The sequence below is a fragment of the Melopsittacus undulatus genome, chromosome 7, assembly GCF_012275295.1.
Source record: "Melopsittacus undulatus isolate bMelUnd1 chromosome 7, bMelUnd1.mat.Z, whole genome shotgun sequence".
Classification (NCBI taxonomy): Eukaryota; Metazoa; Chordata; class Aves; order Psittaciformes; family Psittaculidae; genus Melopsittacus; species Melopsittacus undulatus.
This window is the reverse complement of record NC_047533.1, coordinates 31,099,222-31,122,097: the sequence shown is the minus strand read 5'-3', so window position 1 is coordinate 31,122,097 and position 22,876 is coordinate 31,099,222. Positions and strand designations below refer to the sequence as shown.

The 22,876-nt window shown below is 39.3% G+C and overlaps 1 protein-coding gene across 1 annotated transcript in view; it reads right to left on the bottom strand.

The window, feature by feature from the left end:
• Positions 1 to 20,592, bottom strand: part of ZDHHC2 (zinc finger DHHC-type palmitoyltransferase 2) — a 35,249-nt gene extending 14,657 nt beyond the window's left edge. Inside the window, exons 1-6 of the mRNA XM_034064946.1 lie at positions 20,431 to 20,592; positions 11,219 to 11,245; positions 8,541 to 8,635; positions 5,359 to 5,479; positions 4,384 to 4,453; positions 2,640 to 2,672 (exon numbers count right to left, since the gene is read on the bottom strand). Of these exons, the coding sequence (XP_033920837.1) occupies positions 2,640 to 2,672; positions 4,384 to 4,453; positions 5,359 to 5,479; positions 8,541 to 8,635; positions 11,219 to 11,245; positions 20,431 to 20,587 (503 nt within the window). The 5' untranslated portion in view covers positions 20,588 to 20,592. The remainder of the gene's footprint in view (positions 1 to 2,639; positions 2,673 to 4,383; positions 4,454 to 5,358; positions 5,480 to 8,540; positions 8,636 to 11,218; positions 11,246 to 20,430) is intronic.
• Positions 20,593 to 22,876: the final 2,284 nt, after the last annotated feature.

Genomic DNA, 22,876 nt, shown 5'->3' with positions numbered 1-22,876 from the left:
TTTGCACTATTACTTTTGTTGGCAAAATAGCCCTTTATTTCCCAGTACAGGATTTGATCAGCATCTGTGTAACATTTCAAACACTCTGTCATTTCCACAGAGTTATTTTTTAAGGGTAAGAAACTATGGACCTTTATTCAAACTAGGAAAAATTAAGCAAGATAATACCTCTTTTTCTAGTGCATTTCTGCTACTTGGAGTAAAAAAAGAACAATTCTCCATCAAGAAGCATTTACATGTCTTTCAAGTACCTTCTCCACCTCTAGGTTGGTCGTTTTTTTTTGTAGCCATTGCTTATTAGCTTAAATGTGCAATGTAAATATTCTCTCAAACTGGGTATGTTTATATTGTTTGTATACAAAGAGCGTGCAAACAGGCAAAATAAGCAAATGTTACTGACAGGAAAATTGAGTTTATTTTTCTAGAAGTCTATGCCCTAGTGAAATACCACTTCGCTGCACCTTTATACAACACGTAAGTGCTCAGTTTATGATTTGTTATTTGTTACAATGGACTTTTATTCTGAAATTGAAGTCTACATGAAGGACATTTGCATGTACTACCCTAAAGCAGGACAAATAAAAAAATCTCAAACAGACCATAAATCTTATGAGAAGTGTGTATAACACCAAATAATAATAATCGTATTGAGACTTTTCACTGACACTTTGCCAGGAATAGCCTGACAGCTGTTTTTCTTACAGCTTTCTACAGGACAGGAGTGAGAAAGCTGAGAAAAGGAAACAGCCTTTTCTCTTGTAAGAAATTTGTTCTACATTCAATGGCTTTATCTGTGTGGGTATTTTTGTTTTGAAGTTGTTTGTTTGTTTGTTGGGTTTTGTTATTTTTCTTAAGCACACTAACAACAGGAAGCATCAGCAAGTTTCACATGCCAATATCCCTACAGAAAAAAAGGAAGCAACTCTACCCTATACTGTTAAGTATTTCTTTCAGCTGTATCTACCATGCAGCTGCAAAATAAGGGGAGACTCTGAAATAATACTGCATTATGTTAGAGGCTGTAGTCAGGACCAAGACAAACAAGAAGCCTTGCACCCCTTCCTCCCCCAGGATGAATTGATCTATAAAGGTCAAACCAGCTGCTTAGAACCATCCACCATTGTCAGGAGATTCTTGTCTTCCAACTGGTTTCACGTGATAAAGAACTGCCATCTACCACTCAATCTTCTTAACCTGAATTTTACTAAAGAATTATCTTCAATTATTTTCATGAGATACCTGCTAAACTGATGTAAAATCACACATCCTGTTTGGCCACTGGTTCTAAGGGCTGCTGAAAAAGGACACGGAAACAAAAAGAGGAAGGGTGGGAAGGAGAGGGGAGAAAAAATAGAAAGAAAACAAAGAACCCATAAAACTAAAGCCAGCTAACTTGCTGTTTCCAGCAAGGCCACTCAAGCTGTCCTAGAAGCTTCAGTAAGGGGAACGAGGCACAGTCCTTCCTTTGGTTTTTAACATAGGGTAGTATTTCATCATTCAGTCCAACTAAGCCACACCAATACTCAGAAGTCCATGAGGATGAAATTCTTAAAAGAAGTATTCTTAGGGACTAGAATCCTAGATAATCCTAACTGTAAAAATATGGAGATACCTAACTCATAGGTCTAAGAAAAATCATAGAACCATACAATAGTTAGCATTGGAAAGGACCTTAAGATTATCTAGTTCCAATCCCTCTGCCACGGGCAGGGACACTTCAGACTAAAACATGCCACCCAAGGCTCTGTCCAACCTGGCCTTGAATACTGCCAGGGATTGAGCATTCACAACTTCCCTGGGCAACCCATTCCAATGCCCCACCACCCTTACAGTATAAGAACTTCTTTGTTATATCTAACCTAAACTTCCCCTGTTTAAGTTTGAACCCATCACCCCTTGTCTTTCCACACCTCACAACTAGGGTAAGAAGACATAGTAAATAACTTCATGCCATGGGTTCAGCAGTAGCAGTCCTTTTTTTTCTTCTTAGTAGCTGGTGCAGTGCTGTGGTTTTGACTTTCAGCCTAGGAACAGTGCTGATAACACCGATGTTTTTAGTTGCTGCTCAGTAATGCTTACTCTGACCAAAGACTTTTTGAGTCTCATGCTCTGCCAGGGAGGAGGGGAAGCTGGGAGGAAGCAGAGACAGACACCTGACCCAAACTAGCCAAAGAGGTATTCCATACCACAGCATGTCATGCCCAGTATATAAACTGGAAGCAGTTACCCGGAAGGGCTAGATCACTGCTCAGGTCAGGCTGTGTATTGGGCAGCGGGTGGTGAGCGGTTGTATTCTCTTCCCTTGTTATTTCCTTATCATTATTGGTGGCAGCAGTAGTGATTTGTGTTATACCTTAGTTAATGGACTGTTCTTATCTCAACCTGTGGAAGTTACATTCTTCCAAATCTCCTTGCCATCCCTCCCTGAGCAGGGGGAGGAAGTGGGAGGAGTGAGCAAGTGGTTGCATGGTTCTGAGTTACTGGCTGGTTTTAAACCACAACACTGCAATAGCCCTGAAAGACCAGTAACTTCACATAAGCATCTAACTGCAGGAACAGTGAAGCATCAGCTTCATAACAGGCCCCTCAAGAATTTACAAAATCATAAAGAAAGAAAGGAAAGCCAATAGTACACTTACCAAGGGCAATGGTGATCCATTTTCAAAATACATCTTAAAAAACCCCAACAGAATTCAAAGCATCGCAAAAGGCAAGAAGAAGAAAAAAAAAATGTAAAGTCAGATGCACAGTTACATGTCAGATTTAAATTATTTACATACAGATTAAGAACTGCCCATATGTACTCCTGGTTACCTAATCTATTTTAAAAAGGTATATATATTAGGTAATATATATATATATATATTAGGTAATATATATATATATATATATATATATAAAGGTATATATATTAGGTAATATAGCTTACCTAAAAGTACACTGGATGTAACCCAAACTCATAACACTTAAGAAACTTAAGAAAACTTAAGAAACTTAAGTTTCTTAAGAAACTTAACTTAAGAAAACACAGCCTGTAACTTCAACTTCAGGATTTGGTCTTCATTCTGAATGGGTTTTTCAACTGTTATTTATTCTCTGACAGAGATATAGAAACTAGGCTATTTCAATTATTATATACTTAGTGATACAACTAAATCTATTTCCAAGTATATGATTTGCTTTTCTAGAAATATATACAAATGCACACAAGGTTTTTAAGAACTTACCTTGTAAGAAAAAAAACATTTTTTCAATTAATCACTCTCCATGAATAAACATGCACAAGAAAAACCAGATGTAACTGACTTAAGTGAATTGTGACAAGGCAAGGTAAATCAAGGTATTCTACAGAATTTATTCACTAATAGCCTTCTGCACACTACTCACATTTCATAGGATAACACAGGTCATCCTTTTTCTCCACCCTGCTCAGACATGACAATGCTCTTGTCTTACATTACAACAACAATCCCATACAACACAACCAAGATCCTCCTTCTGCCTCAGCTCAGCTACTCTTTCAGTGCCTCAACTGTTTTGCTAGACAAAAGGAAAGTCATCTCTGCCTCACAACCATGTTGAGAGGTTTGATGTATTACCAGCTGAAGAGCTCTTGGAATAGCCTTAAAGCAGAGAATAAATCAATCGTTGAGGAAGCCCCTTCTCTAAAGTTAGAAATTTAAATCAGAGGGCAAGACTGGAGAACCACACAGACACTCAAGCTAAATGGATGGAGGTCAGACTGCAGGACAGCCAAAAGAAAGATTAAATTAGAAAGCAATTAGACTTCTGGGGAGCATTGCCATGAACTTCCTTTTGTGTTACACAAACAAAAATTTGTATTTTATGACTTCAGTTAGAAATGGGGGATGCTTGGTTGTTTCTTTCTTAAAGAAAACAAAAAAAACAAAACAAAACAAAAAACCCCTACAGGTTATCCACTGAAAAATAGGATATTAAGTTTATTACCTCAGATAAGATGCAAGTGACATCATGATTAGACTGAGATGGGTAGTGATACTCAGATTCTAACAAAAGAAGCAAATTTTTGTTTATCAGCTATTTTTTGGTTACATTCTTAAGGAAAGTTCTTTATTAATATTCATCATTTTAACCATTATGTAAAGAATGTATAAGACCATGTAATCAATGCTGGCATCAAGAAAGCCATCAAATGAATTAGAGTAAGTTACAGACTTCCCTGGAAGTAAGTAAATACAAATTAAATCTGAAAAAAATCTAAGGGGAAAAAAAAAGCTCATATGGCAAAACATTCAACCTGAAAAATCTATGCATAAAATATAAAGGCTCTGTGTCAAAAAAAAAAACCAACCAAAAATCCATTAATTCAGAAAATAACTCTTATTTAAAATATTTTCTTACTTGTCGCATACAGAGCAGTGATGGCAACGATCTGGTTTTACAAGATGGCATCTGTCACAGTATCTGATTGCTAAAGGAAAAAGTTCCATGATTAGATTTCAATGTACAGTTACACATCTTGATTCCTGAGGTCTGTACAAAGTAAATACTAGCAGCTCAGTCCAGCAGAAATCCCAGGAAAACATTTCAGCATGGTCAGAAACAGTTGCATTCTGTACTTGCAATGCTGAATTTGGCAGAGTGCACCCAAAAAAGCTGAGGTTTTGCAATCTCTGCTAATCATGCTAATCAAGCTCTTTCTTCCAAACCCCTCAGCTATGCAAAAAAACTCAATGAATCAACAAAACTCACACACAAACCCTTCACTAGGTGGGAAAACCTTTAAAGACTGTTCAACAATATGGCTCTTTTAAGCTATTATCCTAACAGCTTTAATTCACTATATGAGATTATACCCTGAATTTGTTTAGATAGCCAGCATTTACAAATTTACAGTATCAATAGGTTAAAACTAACTCTTAGTTTGTTCTTGCAACCAACCAACCAGCAAGTAAAGCACTAAGTTTGTTATTGTAATCTATCTAGCTATACATGACATGCAGTGATTAATCTGTTAGTTTTTTGGTTTTTTCAACCTATGAAGAAATTGATGCAGTTAATGACTGCTAGAGCCTCTTCTACAGTTAGTTAACATTAGAAGCTATTTGTTAATGTCAGTTTGCAAACATTTAGCAAGGCATTGTCAATCCACTTTAAAATTCTAAATCACATGCAGCACTGTACTTTCCAACAATGTTTCCCCTTAATTAATGTAGCTGTATAAAGTTATATTAAAGTTCTTGGATCACTTTGTTTATTTTATAAAGTATGAAAATCAGATCTTCCCTACAATCCAAACTTTTGGATTTTTTATTTAATTAGCTTAGGTAATACATCAAGACATCTGCCTTTAGTGGTCTCCTAACACCTGTTTACCTCCAGACATTGTCCGTGTATAGATAGGAAGATCCTTGGCTGCCCGTCTTAAGACTTCTTGCTGGGATTCACCTCTAGGCTCCCTCTCTAGGGATTCCTTGTCTGAGTATGATAGATGAAACTGGAATAATTTTTAAAATCAAAAGATATGTTAGGAAATTTCAAGTATCTGTAGAGATGTAAAGAAAAATAAATATTCATTTTGTAATGATGGATTTGCATCACATACAAGGTACTACAGCAAATAATTCAGTGTTCCAAAGACCCCTAATTTAGTTTATGACAACTAAAGACAAAATTAGAATTACTTCTGATTTGGTATTGATGCAATGTTGGATGTTTCCAGAAGTAATAAGCATCACTCTTCAAGAAGGGGCTGAAACACCATTCCCTTGAAAGGGGGGTTAATTTACTTCCCTAATACTAAATATTATATAGTTAATATAAGCTAGGTACCAGTCTTTAACTGAAAGAAAATACACTACTAGTAATAGCAGAAAAGATAGCTTTAATTTATCTTCTAATGTCTCATATTTTCCTTTTTATTCTTTGCCACTGGAGGCTTGCTGTTCTCTTCACCAGCTGTTAGGATGTGTTTTTACTTCAGAGACTGTCTGAGAGAAGGGAGAGATCAGTATCCTGTATGACAGAACAACCACTTAACATCTTCTTGCATGAAAGGACAACTTCTGTCACTGCCAAAAATGGCCACAACAAACATTGCTCTAGTAAAAACTGTGAGGGTAAAAATTACTGAAAGAGATGCACAATATACATGACATAGTCCAAATTTCCTATGCTCTTAAGTCCTCTGCAACACAGCTTTCACTGTAGCTTCAAGAAATGAGAGATGCCAAAGTTTCTCTACCAGAGAAACAGGATACAAAATCACCACTGAAAAGACATCCATATTTGACAGGAAAAGTGGTTGTCTCTAACCTGTATTAGAAATAGAAGACTTCTGCATAATGTTTCTGTTTACAGAAAGGCTAATCATTGTAATATTTCCCTCTCCTCCTAAATGGAAGTGATGGATGTAAAACTAAGAAAGCAGACAAACATACAGTTAGGAGCCTATTCTACCCTGCATAGAAAAGGCACCACTCTACCTTCCTAACAAGGATCACAATCTCCCAGCAGAAGCTGGAGCTTCACTGTTTAGCATAAGTTTCTCAAGACACCTTTTTTTTTTTCCTAGTGAGAACATACTCTTGCTAACACCTGAATTGATTTATATTGGGATACATTGGATTTCTCACTGCAGAAACTTGATTCAGAATAATTTATTTTTGTAATACTTCCTGTTTGATGTACATGGCGCTATTGCTCCATTGCTTTGTATTGGTTCTCAGAGTTGTCCTAAATCTACAAAACCTTCTTGCCTGGGAAACCATCTTCTCTCCCACCTTCATGCAATGATTGTATACAGCTAGTGAGCCATACAGGTACACACAAGTACAGAATGGCACAGACTAAAGTCCCTCAAAGTCTCTCTAAGAGAAACTGCAGGTGAACTTTAGAGCTTTTCATACATGTATGAAGTTGAAATAAGCTTGAAAAGAAATGTACAGGCTGCATGGTTTGCACCACCTGCAGTACCCGTGAAAAGAAAACACAACATCTTTATCTGCATTTTCAGCCTTCAAACAAGTATTTGCTATAGTTGGTACAGCAGTTCATTTACAGACTTATGCTCTGCTACATCAGGAAAAAGACATGGAACAACAAGGATGTCACTTGCTGCCAGCAACATTGTGTAAATTCAAAGAACACAGAAACACCACACACTGCTATTATCCAACTTCAATACTTTTAATATCCCATTTGAAGTTCTCCAGTAGCACTGTATGACGGCTTTGAAATCTACTGTAATTACTAAGGATTTGTCAAAATGTTTTGGAAGTCTTTTACTGGCATCAACCCAGTGATTTGAAAACCGTTCTAATTATCACTACACTCACCATATATATACATATACTTTGCTGCAATTACCAAATGAAATGGGTTCTTAATTTATTTCACTCCTCTCTGCCCCAAGCTGTAGTAAAGACTGCAGTGTGAAATTTAAGGAAGATGCCAATTACTTTGAATTATCTACTTGTTTCCACAATTACGTATCTTATTAGTGAATAAAAACTATTCAGAAAAGAACTTTCACACAACAGACAGCAGAAATCACAAGCTATTTATTTTGTGTTGGCATAGTAGTTATAGAAACTGCAGTTGCAAGACCATGCCAAAATAAGAATTGGCTTTGTGGATATTTCAAACTCCAGACTAGCCACTGCATGATGATTCTTGACCTCAGAGGTTGTTTGACAAGGCACCTACTGAGGACTGTGGGGTGGCTGTACAAAGACAGGACAGAAGAGGCTAAAAAGGTGTGCTGGTTGTACCAAGCTGCATGGGGAGGATTTTCATCAAGGTTACTGACAGTTCGGGGTTTTTGTTTGGTTGGTTTTTGCTTGTTTGTTTGTTTCTTAGAAAGAACACGAAATTAAAATAATTTAAAAAGCCAATACAGCACTAAAAGCAATTATCTTGAAGTTACATTATGTTAAACTTGGTTTTGTGTATTCATATTCTCCCAGACAACTGGATCCTCCTTCTTTAACACTTCTAAACTAGCTGGACTTAGACTTGGGGTATTAGGTTTACTCAGACCTCTTTTCCATGCAGCTGTTCTACACTAGCTTCCCTTCCTGCCTAGTCAGCTGTGACTTCCCAGCATCAGCTTACCTGTTTGTGTGCTCATGTCACAACCCTCAAACTCCTTCATACCAAAACAGATGGAGAAGAAGTTCTAAGTCAGAGGACAACAGACAGGCAATATGCCTTAAACATAGGTAAATCAATTTTGTGCCCCATACAAAGATTTAGGCTGCTAGCTTTAATAACTCTGATTTTTCAAGTGGAGAGCTTTTTTCTTCTTAGTATCATAAATACAATGTATTTTTACAAAGCAATTAAAGAACCTTTAAAGCTTAGAGAATGTGTATTTTTTTTTGTCTTGGTCATTACGCTGTTTGCAATATGACTTACTGCTATTGAGCAGCTCTAACGACCATCTGTATTTTCTACAGTGTAAAACTACATGAGATCAGAGCCTAAGATATTCAAAAACTACAAAATCAGGCATTTGAGTAGGCTACTTCAGAAACAAAAGTGAAGTTTTATCTTACTTCTTTTGAAGGATTCATTGGTAGCGTAAAGATTGTTTTCCAATATGACCAGACGAACAGCATGAAAAATATGTGGTAAGCAACCAGGCACACAACTAAAATAAAAAAGGAACAGAATTAATACAAACAGACAAGTGATACTATAGTACTTACAAATGGCTGCTATATGTATTACAGATAGTTACTCTAACAGATGTAAATAGAGCCTCTGCAAAAGCTTAACAACAAAAATACCGCACTGCAACTTTACATGAGACAAATAGACATGTTGTTGGGAAAGTCATGATACAGGCTACAGACATTACAAAAGTTTGAGGGGAACAGTTAATAGCCTATGAGAGCCCCATAATTCTTCAGCAAGCATTTATGCATTCCTTAAATCCTACTTAACTGATGCACCTCTTTTTTAGTTTTATAAAACATGTACAGATACTTCTAGCCATGCAAAAGAAAAAAAACCAAAGCAAAACCCGCAAATCTCACAAAAGGAAGTACAGCTACCTCAACAATGACTACAGCCAGGGGAGTCTTCGAGTGGCTATGCATATAGTACCTGAGCAATAACCATAACCAGTTAATTTATTTTCCTAAATTTTTAAGAGGGAGGACAGTAGGGTGGTTTTAAAAAACCTGCAGGTTCTTTAAATTCAAACATTCACTTGCTACTGACATTCTTCATAGCCAGTGATTTATTCTTTGACTTTTTTAATACATGCCACTCAACACCTACCATGCTGAGCTGGTTTACTAGAACACAAAAGGTAACATCTTTTCAAAGAGCCTGCCATGGATGGATAGGTGTTTCCATTTAAAATCTCTCACTGCACCAAGCAAGTCACTACAGTAAATCCAATACTTGTATCCTGTGATAAACTTGCTCTAACACACAAAGATTATTTTGTTGAATTTATTTTTTACTCAGGCAGAGAAGCAGCAAATAGAGGAGAGCTAGGTCAGCAACAGTCAAAAATACTATTTCTGTGCTGTACAGATGAACTCCGATCATAGACAGCTCAAGGTTATATGTGGCTATGTGGTCAAATAGAGTTTATACAACTTGTATAAATTCATCACCAAAAAAAAAACATCATAAAGGGAAAGCTGTGTACTTTCACTATACAATCTGAAATATTGCCCTTGTATGGTTAGCCCATGTTTTTACATACATAATGATATTCAGTGCTAGAGAACTTTCTGTAACACATGTATGATAGCGGGTATAAATGCACGAACAGTAGGTCAGTATGTTATTGGGTTTTATAATTTTGCCTCAAAAGTAACACTGAATAAATGTTTCTGGCACTGAAGTCTGTTTACTCAAAAAAAAGCAGAAGCACAGTAAATATTTACTCTTATTCACTAGGCAGTTAAAAAATAATACACAAAAGCTAGCAGAATACGAGGAGCAACCCTGCAGAGAGCTTTTGGGATGACAGGGGAAAAGAGCCATATGCCATGTCTATAAACTGAAAAAAATCTCATCGATATAAGTAAGCAATGGAACTGGACTCCCCATCAAGCATAATACATTAATTGACCATCTGGTTATTGCACAAGCATCTGGCAGGAACAGTCTGCGTTTTTACCAAAACATTTCTATCAACTAAAAAAACCCCCTAATTTATTCAAACTAAATCAGTATTTTTAATCATGGCATTAAGTGAGAGAAAGGTAGGGCAAGTTACATCAGTTCTGTTTGCTATCCATTTACCAATCTGCATCAATATTTTATTGTTGTGAGAATATTGGTAACTGATAAGAAAATTCCTTTTCATACACTAAAAAACTCGCACTGCTGGAGGATGACAAAATTTTAGCCTGAAGACATTACCCCATGTTTCCCCTTTAGAGTCAGCACAAGATTTAAGCTCTTCTTGTTCACTCATGCATCTCAGTTCTCCAACCTGACCCAGGTCCTGATCAGTCGCTTCTCCCCGATTACCTACCCACCAATTTCCCTGCACCACAAAGTGACCCTGGCCCACCAGCTGCTCCACTGGGTCTTTTAATTAGTAAACACTTAGAAGAAGTGAGGGAGTCACCAATGACACAGTAAAACTTGCTGGAATTCTGCAAGAGTAAAATGCATACAGTTTGCCTCTTAAATCCCAGCTCCTTCCTGCAAAACCTTCACAGCACCACACTTTACACTGCCGTTTTGTGCTGTGGTATTAAAACAGCATCTGGAAAAACAATGTAAACATGCTACAGCCTTGGGGTACAAACTCTAATGATGGCCAATCAGGCAGTTTTATTATCTTCTTAAAAAGTTATGTATCTGATGGCTTGTTTCTTCAAAGACAGAAGAAATGCAGAAAAATATCACCTCCCATTTAAATATGTTGCACTCTGCACAAAACAGCTCATCTTTAGAAGTCTTGGTTTTACAAGAGCATTACTTGTTCTGAATGAAAAAAATTAAAAGCAGAATATAAAGATTATTTTAGCTGACACTTCAGAAAGCCAGTAAGTAGAGTTAAAAGTTCTATTTTTTTTTTTTAATCTTGATTTGGAATAGCAAAAGCAATATTCAGGAAGAGCAGGATAATAAGAGAAGCCGAGGAATACAAAAAAGTACACTTACTTGAAACAGGTTAGACATGTATCTCAATATTACTAGCAAACTACCTTGATATATGAATTCCATTTATAAACAGCTAATAAAAAAATCAGCTTACCTTTTTCTCCAATATTTGTCATTGTCACTGGAAAATGAGAAAAAAGGACAGAGTAAAAATTATGTTTAAGTAGCAAATGATGTAACTGAATATTTTAAACTTCTCTTCTTCAACGAAAGTGGAAAGAGCAATGACTAAAAAATACAAGCTTAAGGCCACACACTATCCTGCTTTTATGCTGTGTACATTCATTGCAAGAATAGGCAGACAATGCCGATTGCTTATCAGGTTTTTTGGTTCCCATTTCCAGGCCAAGTTCCTGAGTACTAGCACCTCCATCTATCTGAAGTTACTCAAGTTTAACCCAAAGAAAAACCACCTCTGCAGAACAGTTATTTCTTTAACTGTGACTGTACAGGCTTTACTGTTTCCACACGTTACGTTCTTGAGGCAGAGGTGTCGGACTCCAGAAGTGGTTTTGCAGCAATACTCAGTGATACTTTAGATCTCCAAGGCATAAAAACATGAAGTAGACAAAAGCTGCATTTCCATCAAGAAATTGTCCATACATTACAGGATTTGGGGATAGTAAGAGAGACGCAAGTATGTCAGGCATGGAGTGAAGGACACAGTTATCATGTATCAGTCACCGCATTTATGAAAAAGAATAGATCTTTTTTTTTTTACACCTATATTATACCCTCAGTCATATTTAAAAAATAACCACCCCACAATGGGTAACTCAGAGAGACTGGAAACTCCCAAGTGATCAAAAACCTCATGGTGCTCTTTCCTCTCCACCCAAACCACACATCTGCCCATCCCAATTAAGCAGCCCACAAACTGTAATATACTGGCATCTACAACTGTGAGCAAGAGGACAGTAGCTGTATGGATTTCTCATCCCCTCTTGCTGTCCTAATAAAAATGGCTGCACAAGGCTGCTCTTCAAACAGCAGGCACAAGGCACCTCCTACTGAAAGGCCAAGCAGCCTTACTGTCCTACTCTGATGTAGTAAACTTAGGCATGTTGACAGTGAAAGTCGCTATTTAAGTATATCTTGCACAATGTAAGGATGTACCATGGGACCAGTGCTGCTCAACACCTTCACTAATGCCCTGGAAGGGTAAACGTTTATCAGGGTTACAGATGACATCAGCTGATACACCTGTGTGCAGGACTGCCATCCAGAAGATCCAGACAGGCTAGAGGAATGGGCTAACAGCACCTTTAGCAAATTCAATGAGGGCAAAGTCATGCACCTGTAAAGAAACAGGGGGAAAGCCTGGGGACTGCACCTGTAAAGAAAGCCTGGGGACTGTTCTCAATTTTCTAGTTTAGCTAAGAGAAGTCTTTAGAGCTTGATAAGCTAAATCTATCTAGACAACCCCTAGAGAGAAACTGAGGGAATACGCATACACATTTAAATCTGAAAAGCAGGGATGCAACAGTACAATAATGTGGAAGAACTGTAAAACTGTAAGCAAACAGTCATTCACCAACAGAAAAAACAGGAGACATCTTTAGAGCTCATGTGTAATTTAAAGGTGCTGGAGCTCTCTGATAGGACAAACTAGCCACTTCTCAAATTTTGATTTTAATTTCTCCACTTGGTATGGTCTGCAAAGTGTGCAGAAATTTTGCCAGTCTGCTTGGAATAACTGTTCTCTGCTAATTAAAAAGCCACAGTCAAGCACACATTGCAGAATCACCAGTTTCAAACTACAATCCACCAACCTTTCACAATGATTTGTGATATTTTTCTCTCTTAACAAGGGAATGGCACAGAATATTGCTGTGAAAGCAGCTGTCATCGTTCACACACACACCTCCAACCTTAGATAAAATGTATTAATGAATGTGTTGGAGAGTTTCACATTTTCCACGTCTGTAAGTAAAGGACTAATACAACTAAAAAATCCAAATTCAGATTTTCAGCTGGCTGCAAGCCCACTTCACAACTTCTGCCCTCTCTTCAGAGTCTGTACCTGCTCGGCAGACTGCCTTTTCACCTTCTGTAGTATCTAGCTTAGAAGCCAAATGTTCCTGACAGTCAGGAGCTGCAGACCATGAAAGCTAAAACGTAAGTGCCCAAAGATGCCAGTTAATCCCAGCAGAGTGAGAACCTTTTCTTTTTTTGGTTGATTTGGTGTTTTTTTTTTATACGTCTTGTCATTTTAATCTCTTCTAGCACCTGAGTATAACTCAAAGTTACCTGATATACTCCTGAGTTACAAAGTCTAAGAAACTAAAGTAGAAAAGGCAAGGCTGAAGAGAGATGCCAGCATCTTCAATCTTACCATCTTTTTTCTCCACACTTACTGCAGCTGGTGTTCATGAGGAGACTGGCTGAGCTGCTTAACAAAAATCCATGGAAAGTAATTTTCTAACATGAAAGAACTCCTCTAATCTTGGATTTGATCAAAGAAACACTTGCTATTTTCCCTGCCTTCTGAACAGCACACCTGATGTATTTATTTAAACCAAATTTTATATTTTTCAGTAGATTTCAGCGATACAGATTTGCTATATTATTCAGTAATATTCAATCTTATAGTCTTATGTGAATCATTTATACTAATCTTTATGCCAGTTCTCTAATTTCTCTTGCAAGGGGTTATATTCACTGCTGATAGTGCACAGAAAAGTAGGTCAGGCTGTGCATCCTGTCATTAATAAATATCAGCTTCAATGTTGTGAATTCACTCACTAGTAGTCAAATAGCATATCAATAATAAGGGTAAAAAGCATTTATGTGTACAATAGCTTAAAATACGCACCAATGACACACCAATCCTAACCATTAAGCAATTTCTACAATCTGGGAAAGGGAAATGGAATGATACTCTTGTATACTCGGGGATGGACGTAACTATAAAACCATGACCTGTCCTCCAGGAGTCATTACAAAGTTACAGCTCTGTTCGCCTCAGGTACTGCATTCAATAAGAATCAGCCTTCCACTGCTAAAGCATCAGGATGCCATTTACAGTTCAGTACTAGCAGACTATCACATAATTAGAGCCTCTCTGTTTCATTACACAGCTTGCAGACAGCGCTCATCAGAATTAGGGATCAGGCTAGGACGTATGCAGGACTTCAGCCAACACAGATGCCAATTTTCTGAGCCAGAAACATCATTCCCTGCTATCCTGAGCCCCAGGCAGCCAGAAACAGGAACAGCACATTGAGTAGTCAGTGCTGCTGAACAGCCTATGTTTGCAAAAATCAATAATGACTGAGGACAGAAAGTTGTGTTACAGAAGACAGAAAAAAACCCAGGATGGAAAGGACACCCAGAGAAGCCTGGAAAATTCATCCCACACTTGCTGGTAGTCTTCCCCACTGGGAGAAAGCTATGCAGCATTAGAAATGTTGCCCTGGCAAGCAAAGAGGCACTACAGTATCTCGAACCTGCCTGTCACAACTTCATCACCTAATTAGTTTGCTAAGAAGAGAAGCCACACTGCTAGGCCCCTTGCACTGGGTCAGACCTTAATTCAGTGATAGAAATGGATTTCCTATTTCTTGAACTGTGGCTCATTTTCTCTGGAAATCTTTATTCTTGCTCACCCATGGAAAAATTAAGGCATTTGTCACCATGTAACTAGAGACATGGCAAGACACATTGCTACTACAAAACCAAAAAGATTTTGGAAGATAAAATTCACCTAAAGAATTGTTATTAATTTTCTAACATTAAATCTTGCTTTACTTTAAAGCCAAAATCAAGCTCCTGAACCTTATACTAAATGGTTAGATTAAAAAGGATAGGAGAAAGCAATTTTTTAAAGCTTTGATGAAAGCATACACAATCTTGCTTCTATATTTTAAGTATATTTGCTAAATATTTAAAACTTCAGAATGGGAAAATAAGATACATCTGATTCAGAGACTCTGCAGCCACATTTATAAATAGCTGTTTCTCTCAAACTTTATACAGTTAACATCTTGGCTCTGATCCACAAAACTAAGTACATATTTTATCTTTATAGCATTGTTTGAAACTATGAAACACTGATCTATAGATGCAGCTTTACTCAGCTCTCCGTACACATAAAAGTGTTTTATAGTTGTGACAAGTGTTCTATCATTGCCTGCAACAGTTCTTTGGAAAAAAAATAAATCAGTGCTTACAGTAAAAACTGACTAGACAGAAAAACTGCCTTTCCTAGAAAGAGCGGTGGCTTGCACTGAGTGACGACATGGAGACTGCCACCAGTTCTTCACATCAGGACAAAAGTAACAGAAATATTTCTCAGAGACTGAAGGTTGGCATAAGTAGTTATCAATAACCCATACATCTGGATTTGACAGTATTTGTGAATGTTTCAGTAAATTGCTTTTAACCCTGTGCACAGCAAACCTACATCACCATACACAAACCCAGCAGCAAGCTGCTATCTGGTACTTTTTTAGTTAAGATCATGACACCACTGCTTTTGGATTGAGTATGACTAAAGATTGATCCATCTTTCTGCTTTACAAACTCCCATTTACTTTCCAAGTCACACAGACTGAAGAGTGAAAGCTATTTCTAAAGAAGTTGTTGACCAGATTGCTCTTAGCAAACAGAGTATGCCCTGAGAAGAATACCCAAGAAGTTATTATGTATCAAGTACTGTTCAATCTTTAACTGAAAACACAATCTTATCTAACAATTATATCCTCACCATAGACCTCATGTTTTCCACTTAAAGCCATGGTTTGAATTTCAAGGCAAAAAACCTATAGGTAGTAAGTATGCTAGGAAGTACATGGAGAGATAACCAGTCATGCTGAACACAGACTTGAGCTCAGTTTCAGAAGTGGAGAATGGCAGCTGCCACTTGTCTGAGAAGGAACTTAAATTAAATTTGAGAAACATACAGCAGTACTACCAGCTAGAATTCAGAAGCCTATTTTGCTTCATCTGCCAGTTTTGAAGCTTTCCTGAAAGTAACCAGGAACTCAAAGAGGACAAAAAATGTGGTGTTTGCAAATTATGGCATAAAAATAATCAAATCTGCATTGACCAGTCTTTTGCTACCTTAGCAGCCAAAGTACAGCCAGGGTATTTAACTGGCATTTGGCAACTGCCAACTGCAATATTACAATGTACGTGTACTTCTATAACCAAATGTAAGATGTACATGATTGTAAAGACATGAGCAGGAATTACCATCCATCCTTTGATGCATGTGGAGAACATCCTGAGCAAAGAACTCAAATCCAGCTGATCAAATCTTGGGCCTCACCTTTTTTTTTTCCTTCCTGTTTTTTTCTCCATCAGCTTCTGTTTCCATATTTTCTGTGCTTCTGATACCCTGATGACACTGCACCATGCCTACAGGGCACTCATTAATTCTGCCTCTATACTGGGATGTATTAAGCAGTTTTTTATCCTGCTGTAATTCTATTCCACTGATGTTAAAGAAAGTCAAAACCCTTAATTCAGCACTAATCAATCTGATCCTCCAGCAAAAATGATTCATTCATGATCATTAACATCTTTAGCAGCTGAATGTCATTACACATTTTCCTGTTCCACACTGACGGTAGCTGTGGCCAGATCTCAGTCTCATATTCTACTCCAAAACCAGAGAGGAGGCTTATGAGAATCTCTGACTGTATTGTGAATGTCTTGTCCCCCTCTTCAACTGTGCTGAAGTCATTTATTCTTTACCAAATCGAGTAAACCGCTCCCCAGGTGACAGTATTTCCTTCCTTTCCCTTCACTTAAGTGGCTAGAAAGTGCTTATTGTTCATTTGTATGTTCCACAGCAAATCTATTTTCCTTCTTTAACTTACAAATTCAAGCTGCATTTTTGGACAGGACCCCCTGAGCAAAGGCATCCCTAGAATTAAGATCAGTGACATGTAAAAATTGATCAAAACTGAACATATATTCACTTTTTATCAGCGCAGCCAGTATTGTCACTACAAACATCTACCACAGCACTGCCAAATTTTCCCATTTTCCTTCTTATATGCAACTCCAAATCACAAACTGCCAAGAAAATGAAACAAAAAACCAAAAAGGATCTCAACATCTGAGTATGTAAAAAACATATCTGACCAACATCTACTAGCAACTGCAAAAAAACTACTGGTTCCACCTTATCCAAAGAATGGAGTGAAAAACTACTCCAAGTCTCCTATAGGTCTATTAACCCAAGTTAGAGATACACCTAAGAAGGAAGGCATAAGAATAATTATTGTCTTTGCATATAGTTTACTGGATCAAATATGTATTTTCTAAGACACATGGATGCAGGAGCTGGGGGAAAGAATTCTGTTTGCACTACATGCTACTATTGTTCCATATATCCTAGGCTGAAATTTCAGCAGCTTCAGCTACCAAAGTTCAGTGTAACCACTGTACAGCCCCATAATTTCCTCACAACTTTTTTGAAGAATAATGATAAATCTGCAACTACAGGTTTCGTAAATACATTCTATGTTTTTTTTTTAAAGGAAGGCATACTTAAAGGCCCATTAATTTTAAGCATAAAGTTATTTTGGGGACAAAGACAACTACTGCTGTCAGACAGGGGTTGTGACTGACAATATCAGCAAAATCAAGAGAATGAAAGCAGATTAGAGAAGGAATTCTCAGTCAGATGATTTAAAACCAACTCATTTGCACATTTAATTCCATATTCTATAACTAGCAGGAAGAAGAAAACTATTTACTGGTGTTCAACACCCTTCTCCTTTCTATTAAAGGTTAAAGCAGCACAAGCATTTAACTGAATCCACTAAAAAAAGTAGATATGGTAATATTACAATTAAAAGTTTTGGATTCCTTTTTCTGTTTCTGAAACTATTTTTTGTTTCTAAAATGCTATTCAGTAGTTTAACTACTCAGCTTTAGGAATGAAAGGGATCATCTTAGTAGACTTCTTTCTTTTTTAAAAAAGATATAATCTCCCTCTTAAAACACTTGGTTGAAATTGCAGAAAACACATTCAAAATACTAGCTTTGAAACACTTCCTCATTATTAAAAGCTTATGACTTACCACTTACAACTGTGCAAAGTCTTTGCCAAGTCCTCCTGCACAATGGTTAACACTGTTCCCTGCATCATTAGCATCAATGACAGTAAGCTGCAGTAAAATAAGCAGCTATATGCATCCTCTTTAGCAATCAGTGCTATGGGAATGAAAAACACATTGAGTAGACAGGCTGGCTTCAAAGCGCAGAAATGCTTCCAGTCTATTCCTGCCATTGGCTTTCATTCTCAGAGTTGTTAGCTATTCCTTCTGTTGTTTACACTAAATATTCATCAGTAAGACAAGACATAAGTTTATTTTATCTTAATATGCCAAAACTGAGGGAAAACATCCAGACACAGATAAAATATGGAATTAGTGGAACTTGCGGACAACTATTAGGCTGAATTCAAAAACTGGTGAGCCAGACAGAATGGGAAAGGGGTGGGGATGAGGTAGGGAACAAAAGTAATCTTTTTCCATAGAGAAGAGATCAGTAGAAGATGTTTTAACAGAGACCCATGATTCCCTCTCCCTCCCCTCCCATTGCATACCTTTTGTTTTGAGTGGTTCTCAAGGAATTATAGTACCACAGCTCAAAGCAAGTTTCGAGCATGCCACTTCCTTAAGAGATACCTGCTTTCAGGTAAGCAAAACCACAATCATCCTCTGCTATACAAAATTACACAAAATAAAAAAAAAACACAGTAGATCACTCAAACAGTAGTGCCTGAATCAGGCTTACTGTACTGCACAAGCACTACGGGGCTGTGTACACTAGGACAGATGTTAACTATAGGGCCACTTTCCTCCCAGACATTCTTGCCCTCCATGTGTCAGCTTACAGCTCCTTTTTCCAGGCTCACTCATTCAGCTTCTTCTCACAACCCAAGTCCCAGTTTCTAGTTGAAAAACAGCATTTAAAACTAACAGATCTGAATGTTGTTAACAAAAAAAACCCAAACAAACCAAAACCCAAAGATATAAAAAGCCCACCTCCCATATAGGAACCACACCAAATCTTGATACCTCCCTCCAAACCAGAGGTGCTTAATGTCTCAACTGCTCAGCCAAACATCTGTAGGACAAAAATTTTATCACATTCTTTTGTTAAAAAAATAATAATAAAAAAAAAGTAAAAAAGGGAATCCAAAATTAGGTACCAGGCTGCTGAGATTTTCAACGTGAACAGCTGAAGTCTGGCAAAATTATACAGGCACGTAAGTGCACTCAGCTTTAGTTGGGTATTTTCCCCTCATTGCTGTTCCTTAAACATGCTAAATGACAGTCACTGTGAACCTCACCTGCAATAGCAAGGGGAGACAACAGCTAATCTGTATTACTTCATGCCATTCATATAGTGCTCATGAAACATCAGTACACTGCATTACCCTCTAAAATGCAAAGATTACAGTGTTTTCTACAGGATATACGCAACAGAAACTGAACTGATTCAAGGCAGCCTAGCAAGCTTGTCATTTAGTAAATCCTTCTGGCTCGACTGCTCGAATTCGCACAGATACTCAGATCACATCCAGTCTCCAATATACGATTATTTGCCTAACGCGACGGAGCAGCCAAGGGGCACGATCGGGGTGACTCCAGGATGAATTCCAGCTGCTGATGCCAAAGAAGTTGCGACAGCTGGGCATTTTCTAGATGACTGAAGCGTGGCACGGCGATTTCCCATTACCTGTTCCTGCTCCCAGGTTAGCTGAGAGAAGACCCTACATGTCTGTCTATGTAACCACATTACGTACATGCCCTCATGCAGCACAGGGAAAGCGAACGGGCGCTAACTTTGCGGCACAGTCCCCACTTCCCGTGTTCAGGTGGGGTGTGATCAGTCACTCCCGGTGAACGCCAAGGAGGAACTCACGCCCGTGCAAAGCCCCGTGTGATCGGCTCCCTCCTCCCGTGCAAAACACACGCAGGGGGTCGGGGGGCACAAGGCAGCACGGAGGCCCAGCGCGTCCCCAGCCGTGCAGGGGGACCGGCCCGTGGGGGCTCGCGCCGACAGCCTCCAGCCAAGTTCAACCCAGCAGCCGAGCCCAGCCCAGGCCGGTCGCCGGCCGCAAACGGCGGAACAGCCCCAGCCTCCTTCCCGGCCCAGCCGCGGGCGTGGCAGTGGCGCCCCGGCGCTGACAAACAAGACAACGCCGCTGCCCCGGCCCCGTCCCGGCAGGCGCAGGCGTCGGGACTCCGGGTGCGCCCTCTTGGCAGGGCTCGGGAAAGGGGCACCGCTGCGGCGGCGGCACCCACCACGTCCCGCGGGACCCGCCACGGGTGCACTCACGCAGGCAGAGCTGGGTGACATAGGCGTAGTAGGACCAGCAGAGGATGCTGGAGATGAAGAGCACCGGCACCCAGTAGAGCAGCCGCTGGCAGCGCCGCCGCACGCCGCCCCAGGTGCCCGCCGCCCTGGCTGAAGGCGGCGGCGGCGGTGCCGCCATCTTCCCGCACCGCATCCCTCCCGCCCGCCCGCTCGCTCGCTCCAGGGGCCCGAGCCCCGGCCGCGCACCCCGCCGTAGCCCGCCCCGTCCCCTCCCTCCCGCGCTGACAGGGTTCTCAGGCATGGCCGCTCCTCCCACTTTCCGCCTGCCCGCCTCCCGGACAGAGTCGGGCTGGGGAAGGGTTGCCCGAAGGGCGATAACCCCCATCGGGGTCCTACAGGACCCGTCACTGCGGGCCTGTCAGGAAAGGGGACTTTCCCGCCGCCTCCCATGGGCGGTAGCGGGACTAGTGGGACGCGGTCCTTGAAGTTGGGGTCCGGGCCCTGAAGGCAGCTCGGCTCCCTCCAAAATGAGTTTCATGCCTCAAGCACGTAGCACATGCCGGAGCACTTGGGTATTAGGTGGCTGGAGGCACCCATAACACCTTCCCCCATTATAAGGCCCCACTTTTCCACCTCCAAAATAAGTGGATACTTACTGGAAACACTTTAAAACACCTGGTTAAGAATGGCACTGCCTCACTTGTGAATCATGTCTCGGAGTAAGGTACAACAGTGGCCAAGTGTCGCAGGCAGTGCTGTCACAGTGAGGCCGCAGTGGCCAGCCCTGTGCTGTCAGATGTTCAGCCAAGGCAAAGTAGCATAGGGTTGTGCTGACTCACTCCTTCCCAAATAGCGTTATGGCTATCGTAATGAAATACCTGTGGAATGTCAAAGTAAACCCTGGCTGCGGTGCAGTGTGTGTGCCCAAGTGGTTGGTGAATTACTGTTCCAGAATTAGAAATGCTGAGCACGGCCCGTAGTATTTCTGCAATCTGCTATAGTCTCTCAGAGCACCAGCGGCATGGGAGGTAGGAAGGAGCTTGGCTAAAATGTGTTTGGACTTTGAAAAAAGGCTTGTGTAATACCACACACTGGAGACCGAAGTGAAGTAATCACAGCATGGAAGGTGTACAACTGCCTTTGACTGAGAAACAGGCTGCGAGGGAGGGAAAAAGCTGGAGAAAATATGACAAAAACAATAGTAGGTGTGCTGCCCCATTCCAGAGGATGAAACGGAGAGACAGGAAAAGAAGTTGGCCATATGGCTGCTGTATTTTCATGTAATACAAAACCATGTGCCCCTCTTATTGTAAGAGGAAGCAGAGGAATTTGTATAGTTATAATAGAAATAGACAGAATATGCAGTTAAAAGATTGGAACATAAGAATTTAAGAACTTGAAAAAAGATTCTGCATAATGGGGAATTATGTATTATACATTAAAAAAGCAGAGATGTAATGACTGGTGCTGAAAAACTACATTTGATATTCCTGCATACTGTATTTCACCAAACCCAATATGACATAAGCAATAAACCCTCTTTAGCTTACCATAATTAATTATGAAAGTCACCACATTTTAACACAATAGTTAGAGGATTTGACTTCAGTATGTTTTAATGAGAACATCCATAGTTATTCAAAACAGACTTTAAAAGTATAAGAAATAGGATTACCCATGCTTTAAAAGCAAATGTGAAAAGAAATGAAGGTAGTTCAATTCATTTGCTGGCTTTTTGCACTAATTTTGGAACAGCTGGCAGTGATCTCTCTCAGGTGCAAAGGGTAACACATCTAATGACTTGTGTGTTTCCAGACACACACAGCTGTACCACAAGAAGCTAGCAGCTAGATGCCCTATGTATAAGGATGAAGGAGGTTTTGTATTGTATTAGAGTGGGGGGTCATGAAAAGCTTCCTCCTATAAACCATTTTAAATGCTGTATGTGTTATGGTGGTTATTAATAAGAACACATGCCAGGGAAACATAGTAAACATCAGAGAAAGCTTTTTAATGTAGTAATTATTTGAATTAATAGTTATTATACAAAATTATGTACATAGAGAGATGGCAGTTTGCTGGAGATAATGGAATTATGATGTGTTACAAAGACCTCAAAATAAATCATACAATTCCTGGTATTAATTCCTTATTACCCTTTAATTGAAATGAGCTTTCTAACTCTTAACTAATTTCCAAGTTCAGCTATCTAACTTCTCTTTGGCCACTATCGCCCTTTTCTCACTGCTTGGATTTCACAATAATCAGAATTTTCTTACTTAGTATGCTAATAAGTACATGAATAATAATTATTATAGCATACTCTTTACCAGAGCTCCAAAATCATTGTCATTCTGGTTCAAATTTAGCCCATTTAGTCAAACGAACAGGCAAATCTCACTTTATTTGGGACAAAAAAACCTGCCTTGACTGACACTCCCAGTTACCTTGGAACATTCTTTGGTCA